The sequence below is a fragment of the Gracilinanus agilis genome, chromosome 2, assembly GCF_016433145.1.
Source record: "Gracilinanus agilis isolate LMUSP501 chromosome 2, AgileGrace, whole genome shotgun sequence".
Classification (NCBI taxonomy): domain Eukaryota; kingdom Metazoa; phylum Chordata; class Mammalia; order Didelphimorphia; family Didelphidae; genus Gracilinanus; species Gracilinanus agilis.
The window spans coordinates 422,738,806-422,757,626 of NC_058131.1; the positions used below are offsets into that span (position 1 = coordinate 422,738,806).

Sequence of the window (18,821 nt, forward strand, 5' to 3'; positions counted from 1 at the left end):
ACACACATATATATATATATACACACACATATATATATGATATATATGTCTATAAATAAGATAAACCAAATTATATATATTATATATATAAATAAAATAAAGCGGGGATCTAGACTTCTAGTTCTGTTCTGAACATTATTGTTATTATTATCCTTGATAATGAGTGTAATGCTAAATAAAGGCAGGAGCCTGAATGAAATGACCTTGTAGGCTTCCTTTTGACCAGAGGACTTTTCAATTTTCCATCACCCTTTGTGCATTTGTCAGAGACTTGCTTTAAAATGTCCCTTTCTTTGCTGGGTCTGAGCAGTGAATCCTGCTTCCCCTGTCTGCATGTATGTGCATTGTGGATTAAAAGAATGTAATTATCGCTAATGAACAGTAATGGCACATATAAACTAGAGGTCACTCTCCTATTAGCAGCCCTGCGTGGGCCCCGATAAGCATTGGGTCATTAGATTGTCTGTGAATTATTGGCCACAGCCGAGGTTCTGCTGAGAGCAGAGACACCTTATCAACGTTAGGGATGTGGGGAGAGGAGGGGGCCAGCCCTGATTGTGCTGTGACTGAGCATATGATGAGACCATCCTCTCTCCATGCTGGGCTAATGAAAGTGCCACTGAGCCAGAGAACAATATTAGTACAACCACTAAATGACTAATGGACTCTTGTTCTGTGCATCCGATGCCCCAATTAGCTGCCGGAAGCTCAGGATGGAGTTTGGTGTGTGTATTATCATGGGATGGCTCTGGCCATTGTTCACCGAAGGTGCCCGAAATGCCTGGTAGCTAGCTGCCAGAGCCATGTGCCAGGCTCGTGGTAGAGAGGGTTGGGGACATCATGATGATAAAATCAAAACCTGGATGCTTTATCAGCCAGTGGAAGCAGCGACGAGTCCCAGAGCCAATTTCCTAGTACCAAGTTAATTTTCCATTTTAAAGCCTCCTTTGGTGCCTAGGGACTTATGGAAGCATCTGTAGTGAGCCAGTACTCATCCGGATGGGATTTCAGGCCTTGATGTCAACTGACTTTAGAAAAGGTATTCAAAGTGACTAAAATATCCATACCCTCTAACCTGGAGGCATAGAAGGCCTTGGGATGTACCTCAAGCCAGAAAGAAATGGCATGTCAGATATTCATAGCATCACGTTTTGCTATTGCAATCATTGAAAACAAAGCAAGTGCCCGTTAATTTACAAATTGTTAAATAAATTGTGGTATGAGGATGTGATGGAATATTACTATTCTGTAAAATATTACACTAATTTGGGATAGCTAGGTGACTCAGTGGACTGAGAACCAGGCCTACAGGTTCAATTTTGGCTTCAGACATTTCCTAGCTGTGAGACACTGGAAGAGCCACTTAATCCCCATTGCCTGGCCCTTTACTGCTCTTTTGCCTTGGAACCAATACTTTTAAGATGGAAGTTAAAGGTTTGAAAAAAAAACAACTACATTAGAAAAGTGTGAGAAGACATATAAGAAGATGCAGAGGGAAGTAAATAAAGGCAGGAAATAGTATACAAAATGCCAACTGCAACATGAATGGGAAGAAGAAGAACCAAAAAACCTTTTAAAAATGGTATATGATTATAATGAATATGTAAGGATTTGAGAAATTAGCATTGGATAGAGCTCTGGGTCTGGAGTCAGAAAGTCTTATCTCCTTGAGTTCATATCTGGCTTCAGACACTTACTAGTTGTGTGAACCTGAGCAAGTCATTGAACTCTATTTGCCTCAGTTTCCTCATCTGTAAAATGAGCTAGAGAAGGAAATGGCAAACCACTTCAGTATCATTATGAAGAAAACCCCAAATGGGTTCATGATTGAAAGAAAATGATTCAACATTTAACAACAACAACAAAGAGTCTCTCACTCTTCCCCTTTTTTAGAGATGGGGGACTATGAGTATAAAACGTAGCATCTACTTTCAGAGTCATGGATGTATTGGTTAGTTTTGCTAAGCTGCTTTTTGAAAAAAAATCTTTCTTAATGGTTAAGGGAGGGATTTATTTGAAAATGAAGGTGATGTAAAAACAAAGATACTAACAAAAGAAAAAAACACTAAAATTTCTTAAACTTTCTTGAGATTCCCCATCCTTGGTGGCATAAGTGATCCATTCCAAGATGGATTGATGGAGCCATCAAACTTGTAGCATCTCCTGTGTGCATAGCACACCTAGATACTACACTGGATACATAATTTGAATAAGATGCTCTTATGGACCCTGCAGTCAAGCAAAGGGACATCTATAATGCATAGAGCACAGTGTATGTGATTTGCATCCATGGTACGCAACTAAGTACTCTGATTAAGGACCATAGCTATGATACAGGTCCAGGTCTCCGGACTCCCAGCCCAAGGCTATTTCTACTTTGATATTTTGCTCACTCTCAGTTAACTATACTCTGGACAATTGACTATACTCTGGACAAAGACTAAAGAGATGAAATTTAATAGAAGGGCAAGGTTGTTTGAAGGTGGAGGAGGAAGGGCATGCCAGATATAGAGAAGAGACTGTGCAAAGATAGGAGGAATGCACAATGCATTGTCAATCAGAAAAAGGACCAGTGTGGCTAGAGTACAGCATGCATGGAGAGGAGTAGGCTTGAGCTGCAGTCTTGTGTGTTTTCCTGGGACATGAATGGTCCTTCTTCAATGGCGTTGTAGTCTGATGCACCAAACATTGCAGTTTGGGCTTAGAAGTAGAGGGCTGGAGTCCTTATCTCGCTGCTCACCAGCTATGTTAATTTGGGCAAGTTTCTCTAATTCTTCCCTGAACTTCGGGTTCCTCCTTTGTGTAATAAGACTTAACGAGATGGGCCACCCTCTAGTTCTTAGGATCTGTGATTAATAAGGCAACAGGTATAGAGTCCTTGTTGTTGGTCAGTGGTATCTCACTCTCTGTGAACCCATTTGAGGTTTTCTTGGCAAAGAGACTGGAGTGGCTTGCCATAGGAATTGTTGTTCAGTCATGTCCAACTCTCCACGATCCTATTTGGGGTTTTCTTGGCAGAGACACTGGAGTGGTTGGCCATTTCTTTCTCTAGCTCTTTTTACAGATGAGGAAACTGAGGCAAACAGGGTTAAGTGACTTACCCAGGGTCATACTGTTAGTATGTGTCTAAGGCTAGATTTGAACTCAGATTTTCTGCCTGACTATCAGGTATTATATTCACTATGCCAACTAGATGCTGAGAGGTGTTTGCTGAGTCCTGGATTGAGCCTGGAGACCTAGTTAAATGGAAAGAGAGTTATCAATTAATCAGTGGATCAACAAACAATTATTATTTGCCTAACTATATGCCAGGCACTAGGGATACACATACAAAGAATGAAGTAATCCCTTCTTTTAAGGAACTTACATTCTTTTTTATTGTCATGCAAAACACATTTCCATATTGGTCATTATAAGAACAAACTCATACACACTGATGTGAAGGATGACTCCTACAGTTCTTTCTCCTACAGTATTCCCTGTCATGTCTTTCAGGATTACCCCAGATCGGTGCGTTGCTAAGGAGCTTACATTCTAAAGGCAGGAGAACAGCATAGATTTAAAGGTATAAGGCCCATCAGAGGCCATCTAGTCCTACTCACTCATTTTGCAGGCACAAAAACTGAGATCCATGGAGTTGAGTGACTTGTTGGTCTCACAGGTACTAAGAATCAAAAGTAGGATTTGAACCCAGGTCCCTTGACTCCCAAGCCAATGCTTAAAAGTATACACAAAATAAGTACAAGACAGTCTTGATGGGGAGGCACAAGCAACCTGGGATAAATCAGCAAAGACCTTGTGTGAGAGTTGCTGCTGGAATATTGAAGGGAATTGGGATTCTGATAGACAGAAGTGAGGCAGGAGTGTGTTCCTGGGATGGGGATCAGCCCTAAGCAAAAAATGGAATGGGAAATGGATTGTTGAATGTGGGGGACAACAAGAAAGACACAGATTTGAGTGAGGAGACATCGGTTCATCCCGGCTTGGGAAACTACTAACTTTGAAACTTTACCTATCTGAAGCCCAGCTTCCTCATCTGTGAGATGGTTATAGTTATATGAGCATGATCCACCTCATGTTCAGACACTTCCTAGCTCTGAGACCCTGGGAAAATCACTTATCCCTGTTGGCCTCAGTTTCCTCATGTGTAAAATAAGCTGGAGATGACAAACCACTCCAGTATCTTTGCCAAGAAAAGCACCAATGGGCTCACTAAGAGTTGGGCACAAGTGACAAATAACTAAACAACAATAACCCACCTTTCAGGATTGTGCAAAAAGTGCTTTGTAAGTGCCCAGGGGTATTGGCAGTAGGAATTATTCATCCCTATGATTCGTCTAGCCTTAGTTCTGTCACTGAATTGTAATATGACCTTGTGGGCCAGTCCTTTCTCCTCCCAAGTGCGGTTTTCTGTCTGGTTTCTCCCGTCCCTCAGTTTCCTTTTCTGAAGCGAAGGAGGCTGGGCTAGATGACATTTCTGACTCTTCCCAGCCTGACCTCCTTTTGATTTCAAATTCAGGCAGCCCAGGCCACTCCAGGCCGCCTTTTGTCTTGCTGAGCTAACTCCACCCTCACCCCCACCCCCTGCCTCCCGTGCTCTGACCTTGTAAAGTTACCATAGAAACAAGTGTTTAAAAGCATCAACGGAAAACCAGGAGTTTGGGATGACAGTGATGCAGATTCCGGGAGTGTGCAGCGAGCTCAAGAGGCGTCCCCTCCTTCCGGCTTGTTAAACTTGATTAAATTGTGCCTGTTTAGAATTTAATGGAAACCCGGGGAAAGAGAGCTCTGGAGTACAAAGTTGGGCTGCAGATATTCCCAGCTCAGGGAAGTCAGGGTAATTGACAAATGCAGGGGGTGTTTTCCTTTGGCTTCAGATGAATTAATTTTGCTTGATTTCCTTTCTGAGACCTTGACTTTTTCATTTTGGATTTTTTTTCTAGCAAAATAAGAATAATAGTCAATGATAATTCACATTTCTCTAATGCTTGAACACTTTGCAAATTTACATCCAGGGGAATAATAGTAGCAGGCAATTTTTCTGTGGCACTCCCAGTTTTACAAAGCCCTTTACATATATTATTTTCTTTCCTTCTCCTCAAACCCTGGTGAGGTATAGCAGTGAATGCAGGGAAGGGGCTTTTTACTGATGAGCTAGGCTGGGAAACATCACTGTATAGGGCAGAGTTCTGGGCTTGGAATCAGAAGAGCTGAGATGGAATGTTTACTCTGTAGCTTCTGAGCTTTCTGACTTTAGGCAGCCTTTTCATTGAGTTTAACAACGAATATTTATTAAGTTCCTAACATGTGCCAGGCCCTTGTTATGTGCTAGGAATTTAGGAACCCAAAATGAAACATTTTCTCATCTTCTTGATTCCATGTCCAGCACTCTATCTAGATGCCCATGATAGGGTCAGTCTACATGACCCCTTGGGTCCCTTTGAGCCCTAAATCTATGAACCAGGATACTCTGATCCTATATTTGTACTACCAACCTCCCATAGTATTTGTAAGAATCAAATGATTAGACTTGACCCTTCCCTAGATGTTATAATTTTGAAATTGTGCAAGAACTAAGATGGATGAACCACTTGGAAATTTCTAATGTGGCATTGTGGAGGATTACAAACTGTAATGTTTTGGTACTTTTTGGTACAAGGCACTGGGGGTGTTACTCGAAGAGACAATGAATATTTGATCATTTTTAGGAGATTCCACTTATGGAATTAGAATGAAGGCAAATGTGCAAAAGGAGGCACTACCGTTGACTTACTGAGGACAATTGGACAGGACAATGTCAACTTAAAGGGGAGAGATTGCTTCTGATCTTCCTGGAATTTTGAACTATATAACTCTCTCTCTCTCTCTCTCTCTCTCTCTCTCTCTTTCTCTCTCTCTCTCTCTCTCTTTCTCTTTCTCTTTCTCTTTCCCTTTCCCTTTCTCCTTCTCTTTCTCCTTCTTTAACTCTTCCTCCTCCTCCTCTTTCTCTTTCTTTCTCTTTCTTTCTCTTTCCCTCTCTTCTTCTCTCTGTCCCTTTCTCGCTCTCTCTTAATTCTCTCTCTCTCCCTTTCTCTCTGTCTGTCTCTGTCTGTCTTTCCTGTTAACCCAACTCGGGCAGAAATGACAACTGCTTATACATAGCAGTTATAGCCTAGAGGAATCTCTGGCTGCCTCCTTTGCTTAGCATTCTTTCCCCTGAATATAGGTGAATGATCTTAAGCTGGACATTCCTTGCTTTGGTAGCAGTCTTGTGAGATCAAACAGTCCAGAGCTCTTGGGTCCTTCGGTCACAGTTGAGATCCCAGCTGGGGCTTCATCTATGACCCTGTAACAGAGGGGTGCTACTAGGTCCTAGCACTGAAGGGAAGGGCTTTACTAGATAGGAGATGGAGAATGCAAACATTATCTACATGTTATAGACAAGAAGAGAAATGACTTGCTCAAGTCTAGCTCAGGGCAGCTGGGAAGAGATTGCTATGTTGTAGAATGAGTGCAGGACTTGGACAGAGACAGAAGTGGATTTGAATTCTAGCTCTATCATTTACTCAGGGATGCTTGGAACCTTGTATCTGGAAACTTAAATGATTCAACAGATGACTGGTTTATGAGTAGAATTCAATCAAAGTAGGTCATCATGTCCCTCTCCTCCCTGCCCCCTGCCTCAGTTTAATAGTCAGATGGAAATGTCCTTGCTGGATCTCTGCAAAGACCTGAAATCCCCAAGCAGTTATTTCTCACATCTGCTCAGATATCTACAATAGTTCCCGAATGTGTACTGTGTCCACCCTAAATCCCCAGAATCACAGAATATTAGAGCTGGAAGGGCCATTAAAGATCATTTAGTCCAGACTCCTCACTTGACAGGTGAATTAGGCTCTGGCCCAGAAAGGAGAAATAACTTATTTGTAAGTCAGAAGAGAAACTCAAACTCTGATATTTTGTTTCCATGTTCAAAGTGCTTTCCAGGTGCAGATATGGTAAGGGACACGGAATTTAATGAGAAGGGACCTTGGAGATTCATCTGGCCCAAACTCATCATTTTATGGATCAAGATAAGTGAGGTCCTGAAATGATTTGCTAAGTAAATTTCCTTTTTAAAATTGCCCACATGCCCAGGGTCTCTCACAAGTATGTGTTGGAGACAGAAACTTGAATCTGGGTCTAGGGGCAGCTAGGTAGAACAATGGATTGAGCTCCAGGCCTAGAGATGGGAAGTCCTGGGTTCAAATTTTTGCCTAACCACTTCCTATCTGTGTGTCCTTAGGCAAGTCACTTAACTCCAATTGCTTAGCCCTTGCTGCTGTTCTGTCTTAGAATTGGTACTAAGACAGAAGGCAAGGGATTAACAAAAATTAAAAAAAAAAAAGTTAGATGGTCTACAAGTAGCACACTTTATTTATTTATTTGTTTGTTTGTTTTTTTAAACCCTTACCTTCTATCTTGGAGTCAATAATGTGTATTGGTTCCAAGGCAGAAGAGTGGTAAGGGCTAGGCAATGGGGGTCAAGTGACTTACCCAGGGTCACATAGCTGGAAAGTGTCTGAGGTCAGATTTGAACCTGGGACCTCCTGTCTCTAGGCTTGGGTCTCAATCCACTGCTCCAGCTGCCCCCTAAGTAGCACATTTTATTCTAATGCTGAACCTGAAATACTGGACTGGCCTGGGCCAGGCCTGGCCTAAAACATTCTATGATAGTTATTGGGATTGGATAAGTATTACTATTTTCCATGTCAGGTAATTGTGATTAAAATTTTTAATTAATTTTTGTGATTAATTAAAAGTAAATCTGTTATGATTAAAAAAACATTTTAAAGCATCAGTATTATATCTCCGATGTGTTATAGTGTAGGGGTATCAAACTTAAATTAAAATGGATCCCTCTGGGCTGCATATTGACTTAGAAGACCACAAATTAACATTATCTATGTTTTATTTTATTGTATCTTAATTCATTTTGTTAAACGATTCCCAATTACTTTTAATTTTGTTCCTGTTACACTCTGTAGTGTTGGGGGTGGCAGTGGCATGCAGAATGTGTTTGACATCTCTATTGTAGTGGATGTAAAAGAGGAACACTTTGAAGTCAGAAAGGAGGACATGTTTAAGTCCTGTCTCTTAGACATATTTGACTCTGTGACCCTGGGAAAGTCACCTAATTACTAGAGTGATTGCCCATTTCCTTCTCCATCTCTTTTTACAGATGAGGAAACTGAGGCAAGCAGAATTAAGTGACTTGTCCAGGATTATGCAGCTAGTAAATGTTGGAGGCTAGATTTGAACTCAGGAAGATGAGCACTCCTGACTTCACACCCCAGCACTTTCTTCATTGTGCCACCTAGCTGTTCTCCACTTGGCCCTTCCTTGTTTATGGTCTACCACTCCCTCCCCCCCACCCCCCACACTTTTTAAAGAAAACTTTTCCCATACTCTTATCTATTTGGATGTAACCCGGTATGGTAGGAAGTGCTGGAAGGGGCTTGTAAGACCTGAGGCTCAGTTTCAGCTCTGATGCTTCCTGACATCACAACATCCCTTCAGAGAGCCTCAGTTTTAAACTTAATGTACTGTATGCAGAAAGTAAGACTACCTATCCACCTGTTGGAGTACTGCAGAATTCTAGATGTGAATAATGATTATTTTCAATCTTGTGTTTAATGACAATCTGTTGTTTTCACCTCACCTTCATTTCTGAATATATCACTAAAAAAAAAAACCCCTTACCTTCTGTCTCAGAATTGATGCTAAGTATCAATTTAAATGCAGAAGAGCAGTAAGGGCTAGGCAATTGGGGTAAAGTGAATTGCCCAGGGTCACAGGGCCTGGAAATGGCTGAGGTCAAATTTGAACTCAGACCTCTGGTCTCCATGCCTGGTTCTCTATCCACTGAGCCACCTAAGTTGCCCCTTCTGCCACTACTTTGTAACTGTGACTCTGTAACTCTCTTTTGTAACAAAAATTAAAAAAGAAAGTAGAATAAGGCTAGTTTGACAAAATCAACCAGCAGCTTAATTTAAAAGAAAACACAGAAAGACTTACATGAAATTATGAAGAGTGAAATGAAGAGAATCAAGAGAACATTATCTACAGTAGCAAAAATATTGTTTGTAGGATAAATGTAAATATCTACCTTTAGAGAAAGAACTGATAAATATAAATAAACATGATTGAGATATATATACACACTTATATACCCACATGTATATGTTTGTATATACCTAGAGTATGTGTTTATATAGAGAGACAGAGAGACAGAGAAGGCAGGGAGAAAGAAAGAGTCAAAGGATGCCTTCTCTAGTGGGAGGGAGATACCTGGGAACTTTAATGTAACAAACAATTAAAAAACAAAACAAAACACCAACTAATTCATCAACTGTGCATGACAATACATGCAATATTCCACACCTCTACAAAGAAGGGAAGGAAGTACATTTTCTCAAGTCTTCTCTCAGGTCATTAAAATCACACAGCAGTGAATTATAGTAATAATAATAATTATTATTATTATTCAAGACCTAGCAACAGGGCCACCTTCTACTTGAAGTCTTTCCTGAATGCCTCATTTGTCTGTGCTTCTCACCTTGAAACTACTTGGTATTTACTTTGTCAATTAAAAATTTTTTTATCTGTATTCCTGTTATTCCCCCCTCTCCAGGAGAGTATAAGATCCTTGAAGGCAGGACCATTTTCTTTTTTGTCTTTGTGTTTCTGTGCCTAGTACAGTGCCTAGCATATAGCTACTTAAGAAATATTGAATTGAATTGAATGTTCCCTTAGTTCCTTTATCCCCTCTAACTTCTTGGAACCTTACTCTGGTCCAGGCTCCCCTTCCTTGCCCAGCTTGGGGACATCTTGAAGGCTTCTTGAGTTGTTTATAGCTATCAAACAGTTTACACTCATTCCTTTTATTGTGTTATTGACATTTAATTCTCAGAAAAAAAACCCCAAAAAACAACATAGCTATTAAAAAAAATTGAATAGTCTTCCTGTGAAGGGAGGTCTTAACCATCTGCTCTTTGAGGTTGCCATTTATATTCTTAGAGTTGTCTCTTTAAAGACCCTCTCAGCATCCCACAACAGTTTGTATTAGAGACAGAACTTGAATCTGCATCTTCTTGTCGCTCTCTATTATCCTTCTTTCCTTCCTTGCTTCCTTCCTTTCTTCTTCCTTCCTTCCTTGCTTCCTTCCTTCCTCGCTCTCTTTAAAGACCCGCTCAGGATATCACAACAGTATCTATTGGAGACAGAACTTGAATCTGCATCTTCTTGTCGCTCTCTATTATCCTTCCTTCCTTCCTTCCTTCCTTCCTTCCTTCCTTCCTTCCTTCCTTCCTTCCTTCCCTCCCTTCTTCCCTCCCTTCTTCCCTCCCTCCCTCCCTCCCTCTTGTCTTAGTATCGATTCTAAGTAAGAGTTACAAGGGCTAAGCAATTGGAGTTAAGTGACTTATCCAGGAACACATGACTATGAAGTGTCTGAGGCCAGATTTAAACCTGGGTCTTCCTAACTCCAATACTCTATCTACTGTGCCATATAGCTGGCCCCTCTGGCTTTCTTGTTGCATGGTTGGCTTCTCTGGAATCTCTAAAGGTATCATGTTACATTTGCATTCTGTGGATATAATTGAAAGCTCTGGGTGTAGCATCTTCATTTCAGAAGAAATGTCTGAAAAGTTCAAAATGTCCTTAGGAATTATGCTTTCTCTAGGCGTAATAGGGCATCTCAGTTGGAAACACTGACTTGGCTCTCATGAAGAGGGAATGGAATTTAAGTTTCAGAAGGACATTTTAAAGTTTGCTGTTTTCCATACCTCACATTACGTCCCCAGTCTCTGTGCACAGAGATCTCCTATCTCCTTGCAGAGTTTTCTCTTCCTGAAACATTCTCTCTCCTCTTCTTGAGAGCCCCAAGCTCCCTTGACAGTTTTAACTCAAGTGCTACCTCCAATAAGAGATCTTTCTTACTGCCTTACTGCTAGTACCAAAATTTATATCCATTTTGTATTTACTTATATGTTTCGAATTTGCTTCTTCCTAATAGAATGTAAGTTCCTTGAGGACAAGGTTTGGTTCATTTTGATCTTTTCATCTCCAGTGTCTAGTATTGTTCTTGACATATAGTAGGTAACTTAAATGTTTGTTGAATTAAAAAAAATTGTACATAAATTGTTATTCTCTTCTTTCCCTTTCCCTGCTCTATAGAGGGCCAAAAGTTCTTTCTCATTATTTGCCCTGCAGACCCACACTAAGGAAGGAAGGTAGCTCCTTTTCAGGGCTCTCTGTAAGAGTGGCTGCCTTCGCCTCCCCAAAGCCCTTAATTTTGTTGCCTTTCTTATTGTGGTAACTGCTCTTTCCAGTGGTTGATTGAAAGACACTGTAGGTTAGCTAGAAAAAACACTGGGTTCTACTACAGGCTCTTCTTTTTACTAGTTGTGTGACTGAACAAGTTGTTTTGTAATTCTAAACCTCAGTTTTTCTCTCTATAAATTAGGGACAATAATCTCTGTTCCAATCTACCTCACAGAGCAGTTGATGGCTCAGATGAGCTAGGTGTTAGGCCCTGTCATTGGCCATGTGGCACAGATTAATCACTAATAAACCCAGTACTTCCTTAGGAACACACACCCACACACCCACCACAAAGAAACACAAGCCCAGACATGGGAGAAAGCTAGCCAGGAAAACCAAATGCCCCCAAGGGCTATTCTGCTCTGCCTCAAATAGTTTTCATTTGGTTCTCTGATTCCTTTAAGAAAAATCATCTTTGTAGTTGTTGTACTTAAGGCAGCTACTTAGCACAATGGATATGGTACCATGCTTAGAAGTAGGAAGACATGAGATCCAGCCTCAGATGCTAACTAGCTAGATGACCTTGGGCAAATCACTTAACCTCCATCTGCCTCAGTTTCCTCAACTGTAAAATGAGGGATGTTGTAAAATACAGGGTGGTTGTGAGGATCAAATGAGGTATTTGTAAAGCGTTTTATCCTAGTGCCTGATGCTCTTGTATCTAAATTCTTATTCTCTTTTTTCCCTTTCCCTGCTGTATAGAGAGCAGAAGTTCTCTCCCATTACTTGCCCAGAAGACCCACGCTAGGGTGGGAAGGGAGTCCCTTTTCAGGGCTGGCTATAAGAGTGGCTGCCTTCCTCCCAAAGCCCTTAATTATCCCACCTTTCTTATTGTGGTAACTGCCCTTTTGAGTTTGAAAAGTGTTTATACATCCTTTATCTCTATGACTCATAAGATTTTAAGGGCCAAAGGGCCCTCGGAGATTATCTGGTCCAATCCTCTCACTTTATAAGAGAGAAAACTCAAGGTTAGAGAAGAAGTGACTTGCTCCAGAGTCTAACACCTAGCTTATTTGAGTCTTCAGCTTCCTTGTGAGGTAGATTAGACCAGGGATTGATTGTTATCCCTAATTTATATAAAGGGAAACTGAGTTTTAGAGTTATGAAATGGCTTGTCTGTTATACTAGTCCCAGTGCTCTTTTCTATACTACAGTGACTTTCAATCAACCACTCTTCATGAATACCATTTATCTGCCTGTTAGACATTGAGGGGTGGGATAGGGATGGGGGTAAGATAGAGGAGAATATCTGGTCTCCAACCTCAAAATCTAATTGGAGGAAGTGGAGAGGAAGACCATAATAAAGTGTTAAATTGTGATGGTCAGTCATTGAGAGAAGATATGAAGAAGGGGGTGGGATAGAGAGATGGGACTTTAGTTTATACAGATATAGAGATAAGGGAAGAGCCTTCTTTTATACATGTAAATACAGGTATCCCTTCCACATCATGATTGCCCCCATCATGGTTCCCATATATCTTGGATCAGCATAAGAAATTAAATGGAAATTTTTTAGGAGTTTTGGAGAAGCCACAGATGACTCACAAAGGCCAGCAGATGACCCAGAAAAAGTTTAGAAATTCAGAAATGCATAAAACATATGTCTAGTACAGCATAATTTCAACATATTTTATCTTTGAATACCATAAATATGTATAATTTTTTAAGTTAAAATAAATATAAAGTAAAAAACTATGAAAAAGAAACTTAAAATATGAAATAAGTCTGAAAATTCTCTTTTTCATACAGTATTTTTACTTAACATTGACTTACATATAGCCTATGACCAATTACTTAGCCCAAATTTTACACCTCATAAAAGAAAAATAATTGAGACTTCTTCTCTGGTATGAGGGAGGACCAAAACATTTTACGTGGATTTCCCAGATCTCAGGAATGCCATACTTCTACCTGTCCCACCCCATCATATGGAAGGGATACCCGAAATCAGGAAGAAGGGGCCAACCTTTCTTATAGATTTTGAAATTTAGTACAAGCACTGGAACAAACTGGATGTTTGGTAAATGCTTGTTGATTACACTAGAATAAAATGTTGGTACTTCCTGCTTTCCCATTTCTTATCATTTCCAACATCCACGAACATCTATTGTGAGGCCAATGGCATACTTAAAAGAGCCTTGGTCTTAAAAGTCTGATGATCTGGGTTCCATTCATGCTTCTAATACCAAAGGTATGACCTTGAAGAACTTCTCTGACCCTTGGTTTCGTTCTTTGTAAAATGGGACAGTAATATTTGCATTAAATTGTTATGAGAAAGTGTTAAAATTTTTTTTAATAAAAAATGCTGTATAAGGTTAGGAGCACCATAGCAATAGAGATTGCTACGTATTGAATGACTAGTACAGATTTTTCAGTCTTGTCCAACTCCTTGTGACTCCATTTATGGTTTTCTTTGCAAAGATACTGAAGTGGTTTGCCATTTCCTTCTCCAGCTCATTTTACAGATTAGGAAACTGAGGCCAACAGGGATAAGTGATTTGCCTAGGATCACACAGATAGGAGATGTCTGAGGTCAGATTTGAACTCAAAGAGGAGTCTGATCCCCCTGACTCAAAGCCTCGCACTCTATCCACTACATACTACATATAGGATGCTGTTTAATATTGGTGACTCCTTGTCTTTTCCTGACCACATTTATTAGATAATCCCTAGTCTTTGCTACTTATATCTTGCCTTCTGGACCCCTGGCCTGTACCTAACACTGGATCACTGACTAACCTTTGGACTTTTGTCTTGAGAATCTGTACTCTGGGCTCCTGGGTAAGCTGAATTCTCTGGTGCTTAGATGTTTCTTGGGATCCATCGTGGCTAGGACATTTTTCCTGGTCCCAGCCATTATCAGTTTCTCCTTTTCCTGCTGCTGCCAAGGTCTGGCTTGATATAGTTAGTTTCCTCTTGTGGTTAAACTGTGGTGCCTGCCTCCCTCTCTCTTCATGGAGGATGGGATGCTGTTCTGGTCCATTAGACCCATTACAAGGCCCAATTAGGAAGTGTTGTGTTTGCAGCTCAGTGACCCATCAGATTGTAACAGCTCATTTTAGATCTCTTTTTAGCATAATTAAATACCTTACTTAACCCATCAAGGCCAACTGCCTGTGAAATTACTTCTTTTTAAAAAACAAAACCTATTTTCTTTTTTTTCTAAAAAGGGCAAAATATTTCCCTTTGTTGTAGTATGAGTTTAGTGAGAGCCAGTGTTATACAACTGACAGAGTATTTGGAATGGGGACCTTAATTTGAATATGAGTTTAATCTGAGCTCTGCTATTTATTACTTGGGGAATCTTGGGTAAGTAATTTCCTTTCTCTATTTGCTCATCTGCAAAATGAGGAGTTTTAATGGACAAAGCTTTAAAGTCTCTTCTCGTCCTAAATCCTATGATCCTATGATCACAGACCATGCTACTGAGTTCTTTGTAGTCTGTCCCTGAACACTTGTAGTTTTTACCCTGATTGAATCTTCCTTTCAGTTGGCAGGAAGCCTCATAGCCTCAGCTCAACACACTCTCCTTAACTGTGGGTGTACTTCAGGGCTCTGTCTTGGGAGCAATTCTCTTCGTTCTAGACATTCTTTCACTTGGTGACTTCATCAGTTCCCATGGGTTTAATTATCATCTCGATGCAGACCATTCCTAGATTTATATTTCTATCCCATATCTCTCGTCTGAGCTTCAGTCTCACATCATGAACATAATTCCCAACTGAATGTCTCATAAATCTCTCAAACTCGACATTTTCAAAACTGGACTAGTCACCTTTCTTCCAAATTTGCCCCTCTTCCCTTGTTTTTTTGGGCTGCCAGCCACCATTTTCCTCTTCACCTAGATTCTTTTTTTAACTGTGGATTTTAAAATTAATATCCAATAACAAAGTATTATATTTAATAAAATTTTATTAACAATAACTAAAGTAAGAGACCTAGCTATTTAGCCCACTCGAGAGGGCAAAAGAGAAAGGGGGAGGCGGAGCTTTAGAACTTATACAAACATGACCATGCAAATGTGGGCAAAGGGAAAAGCATTCTAGGTAATATAGTTTGGGTAATGTAGTTTTTAGGGGCTCAAGATTTTCCAACTATACATTAACCCTTTCCTTCTTAGAATCAATACTAAATATCAGTTCCAAGGTAGAAGAGTGGTAAGGGGTAGGCAATGGGGGTTAAGTGACTTGCCCAGGGTCACAACAGCTAAGAAATATCTGAGATCAGATTTGAACATAGGCCTGGCTCTTAATCCAATGATCCACCTAGCTACCTCTTCCCTAGATTCTTTTTTTTTTTTCTATTTCCATGTTATTCATTTTTGTAATAGAGTAAACTTTTTAAAACCAATGCTCCAAACCATATACCCATATAAACAAGGATAAATCATATGCTTTCTTCTGGATTTCTGTTCCCACGGTTCTTCCTCATCAGTCCCTCAGAATTGTCTTGGATCATTGCATTGCTTTTAGTAGCAAAGTCAATTACATTTGATTGTCCCATAATGTTTCTCCCCTAGATTCTTAATCTTGGCTTTATCCTTGACTTCTCACTTTCCCTCAGCCCACAGATCCAAGCAATTGCCAAATCTTGGCATTTTCTACCTCCATTCAACTCTTGCATCTGTCTCCTCTCTGTTGTTTTTGTTCTGTCATTTTGGATGTATCCACTCTTTGTGACCCCACGGACCTCTGGCGACCATACTGCAGTGATTTGCCATTTCCTTCTCCAGGGGCAAATGGAGGTTAAAGGACTTGCCCAAGGCTACACAGTTAGGAAGTTTCTGAGGCTGGATTTGAACTTAGATCCATCATAACTCCAAGCTCAACACTCTTATCTATGGTGTCATCTGGCTGCCAGTATCTTTGCTAAGAAAAATCCAACTGGGATCACAAAGAGTCAGACATGACTGAACAACAATAACAAAATCAGGCCTTCATTATTTCAACTGCATCCTACTTAGTTTCTCTGCCTCAATCTATTCTCCCTTCTTTAGTCTGTGTTTCTCAGCGCTACAAATTCAAGTCTAACCTTGATTCCATTCTTAGTGGTTCCCTATGGCTGCTAAGATGACATACTTTGTCTCTTTGCTTTTTAATTTTCATTTTGCGTTAAGTTTTATAATATGCTTAATTCTTTGTACAGTAGTACATATACATAATTTATAAATAAGTAAATAGACATTTTGGAGTTGTTGATGCAAACATTTTTCCATGATTGGGGTGTGTGATCAAAATAGTTTGGAACTCTCTGACTTAACGTAATCTTATCTCTTGATCCATTATAATTTTTGTGTTCCCATCTTATACTACTTATTGAAGACCCTCCAAAATCTGGTTTCAACCCACCTTCATTGCCCCATTTCATACATTCTAGCCCACCATTCTTACATCCTAGCCAGATCAGACAATTTATTTTCCCACAATCTCAGCCCTCTCTCTTCTGCCTTTGTGTATTCACACAAGGTTGCCCCATGGTCCTTAACACATTCCTTCTCCTTATCATTGCCTGTGGAAATCCTCTTCTCCTTTTAAGGCCTGGCTCTGTTGTCACATTACTCCTAGGCACTGGCTTTTCCATTGCTTCTGGCTCCCCCCCCCCCCCAAGTCTCCTTTGCTACAGAGATTAATGTCCATCTTCCAGACCACCCGGGGTTGTGCTGGAGCCAGACCTTCTGACTTTAAATATTCAGTGTGTGAGCATTTACACCTCAGAAGCCAACAATTGCTACAAAATTGGGACTTGATTTATTGTTTTGTTGATCGTCTACATTTGAGAAGGTTTAATATGTAGATAAAAGTTAAAAGTATGTACTTACATTTTCTGTCTACCTCAGAGAGCCTGGTTATTAAACATTTACCAGCACACCCCTGGGCACCAGGGAAGGCCATTTGCCTTTATTTTTCTCTAAGTTCTCTTTGATTTGAGACTTATATATGAGGAACTTCAAAAGTTATTTAGTTCAGGACCCTCATTTTAAAGTTAAGGAGCCCGAGGAGCTAGTGAATCTAATCTGAACACAGGGGAAGTCACTGTGCAGAAGTGGAGGATCAGGAGGGTTAACAGTTTGGAGATTGTATCATTTGAATGTCAGTTTGAGAAACTTGCAATGTTTAGCCAGGAGAAGAGAAGATTTGGAGGGACAGGAGAGCTTTCTTTAAGTATCTAAAAAGTTTGCACAGGGAAATGGGATCAGATTTGTTCCGCCTGATTCTAAGAGGGTAGGCTGATGGGTAACTATCTTTTTGATAGTTGCAGAGAGAAAGATTTTGGCTCAAAGTAAGAAAAAAAAACACTTTCCTAACAATTAGATTTATTTGAAATTGGAATGGGCTGCCATATAGATTCTGAGTTGGAATGAAGCTTATAGGAGGTCTAGTCTGGTGGTTCTCAAAACTCTTTGGTTTCAGAACTCCCTCTTAAAATTATTTAAGGACCCTCCAAAGTTTTGTTTTTGGGTTGACTATTGACAATTACCACATTTGAAATTAAAACAGATAAATATTTATTTATTTGCTTAAAATAATAATAAGCCTATTACATAAATAACATATTTTTATGAAAAACAACTTCCAAAAAATATTTGGTGATAAAAGTGGCATATTTTTGCAAATCTTGTAATGTTTGGCTTAATAGAAGACAGTTGGATTTTAATATGTTTCTGCAGTCAATCTGTTGTGATATGTTGTTTTATTTGAAGTATGTGAACAAAATTTGGCTTCATACAGGTAGTCAGTTATTCAGTAAACTTATTGAGTACATACTATGTGCCAGGCCCAGTGCTAAGCAATGAGGATACTGAGAACAGTAAAAGACAAATCCTGACTCTCAAAGAGCTCACATTCTAATGAGGGAAGTGACATGGTGAACAACTATGTACAAACAGGAGATATGCAGGAGAGATTTGAAATAACATGTAGTTAGAAAAGTGAGGATAATTTTAATAGATAAATTGCATTTTAGTATTATTATGCCAGGGCGAGCTAGATGGCTCAGTGAATGGAGTGCTGGAGCCTGGAGTCAGGAAGACTCATTTTCCTGAGTTTAAATCTTGTCTCAGACACTAGCTGTGTGACCCTGGACAAGTCATGTAACTGTTGGCCTCAATATCCTCATCTGTAAAATGAAGTAGAGAAGGAAATGGCAAATAAAACCAAGAAAACCCCAAATGAGGTCAGAACGAATTAGTCATGACTGAAAATGACTGAACAAAAATAATATTATGACAATTGTTTTGACCTCAACAATCCCCTGAAAGTGTTTTAGCCCAGGTGGCCTGCAGATCACACCTTGATAACCATTATTCTAGTCTAATTCCCTTATTTTATAGATTTGGAAACTAAGACCCCAAAAAAGGGGTCTTTTCCAAAGTCACACAGTGAGTTTCCCATCACTGGAAGTCTTCAAGCAGTTCTTTCTCTTTCTCTTTCTCTTTCTCTTTCTCTTTCTCTTTCTCTTTCTCTTTCTCTTTCTCTTTC

General features: G+C 39.9%; 1 protein-coding gene across 1 annotated transcript in view; it reads left to right on the forward strand.

Annotated features, from left to right (window-relative positions):
- The window catches only part of KIF26A (kinesin family member 26A), a 163,759-nt gene that overhangs the window by 85,985 nt on the left and 58,953 nt on the right, over positions 1-18,821 (forward strand). Inside the window, exon 4 of the mRNA XM_044659913.1 lies at positions 9,511-9,540. Coding sequence (XP_044515848.1) covers positions 9,511-9,540 — 30 coding nt within the window. The remainder of the gene's footprint in view (positions 1-9,510; positions 9,541-18,821) is intronic.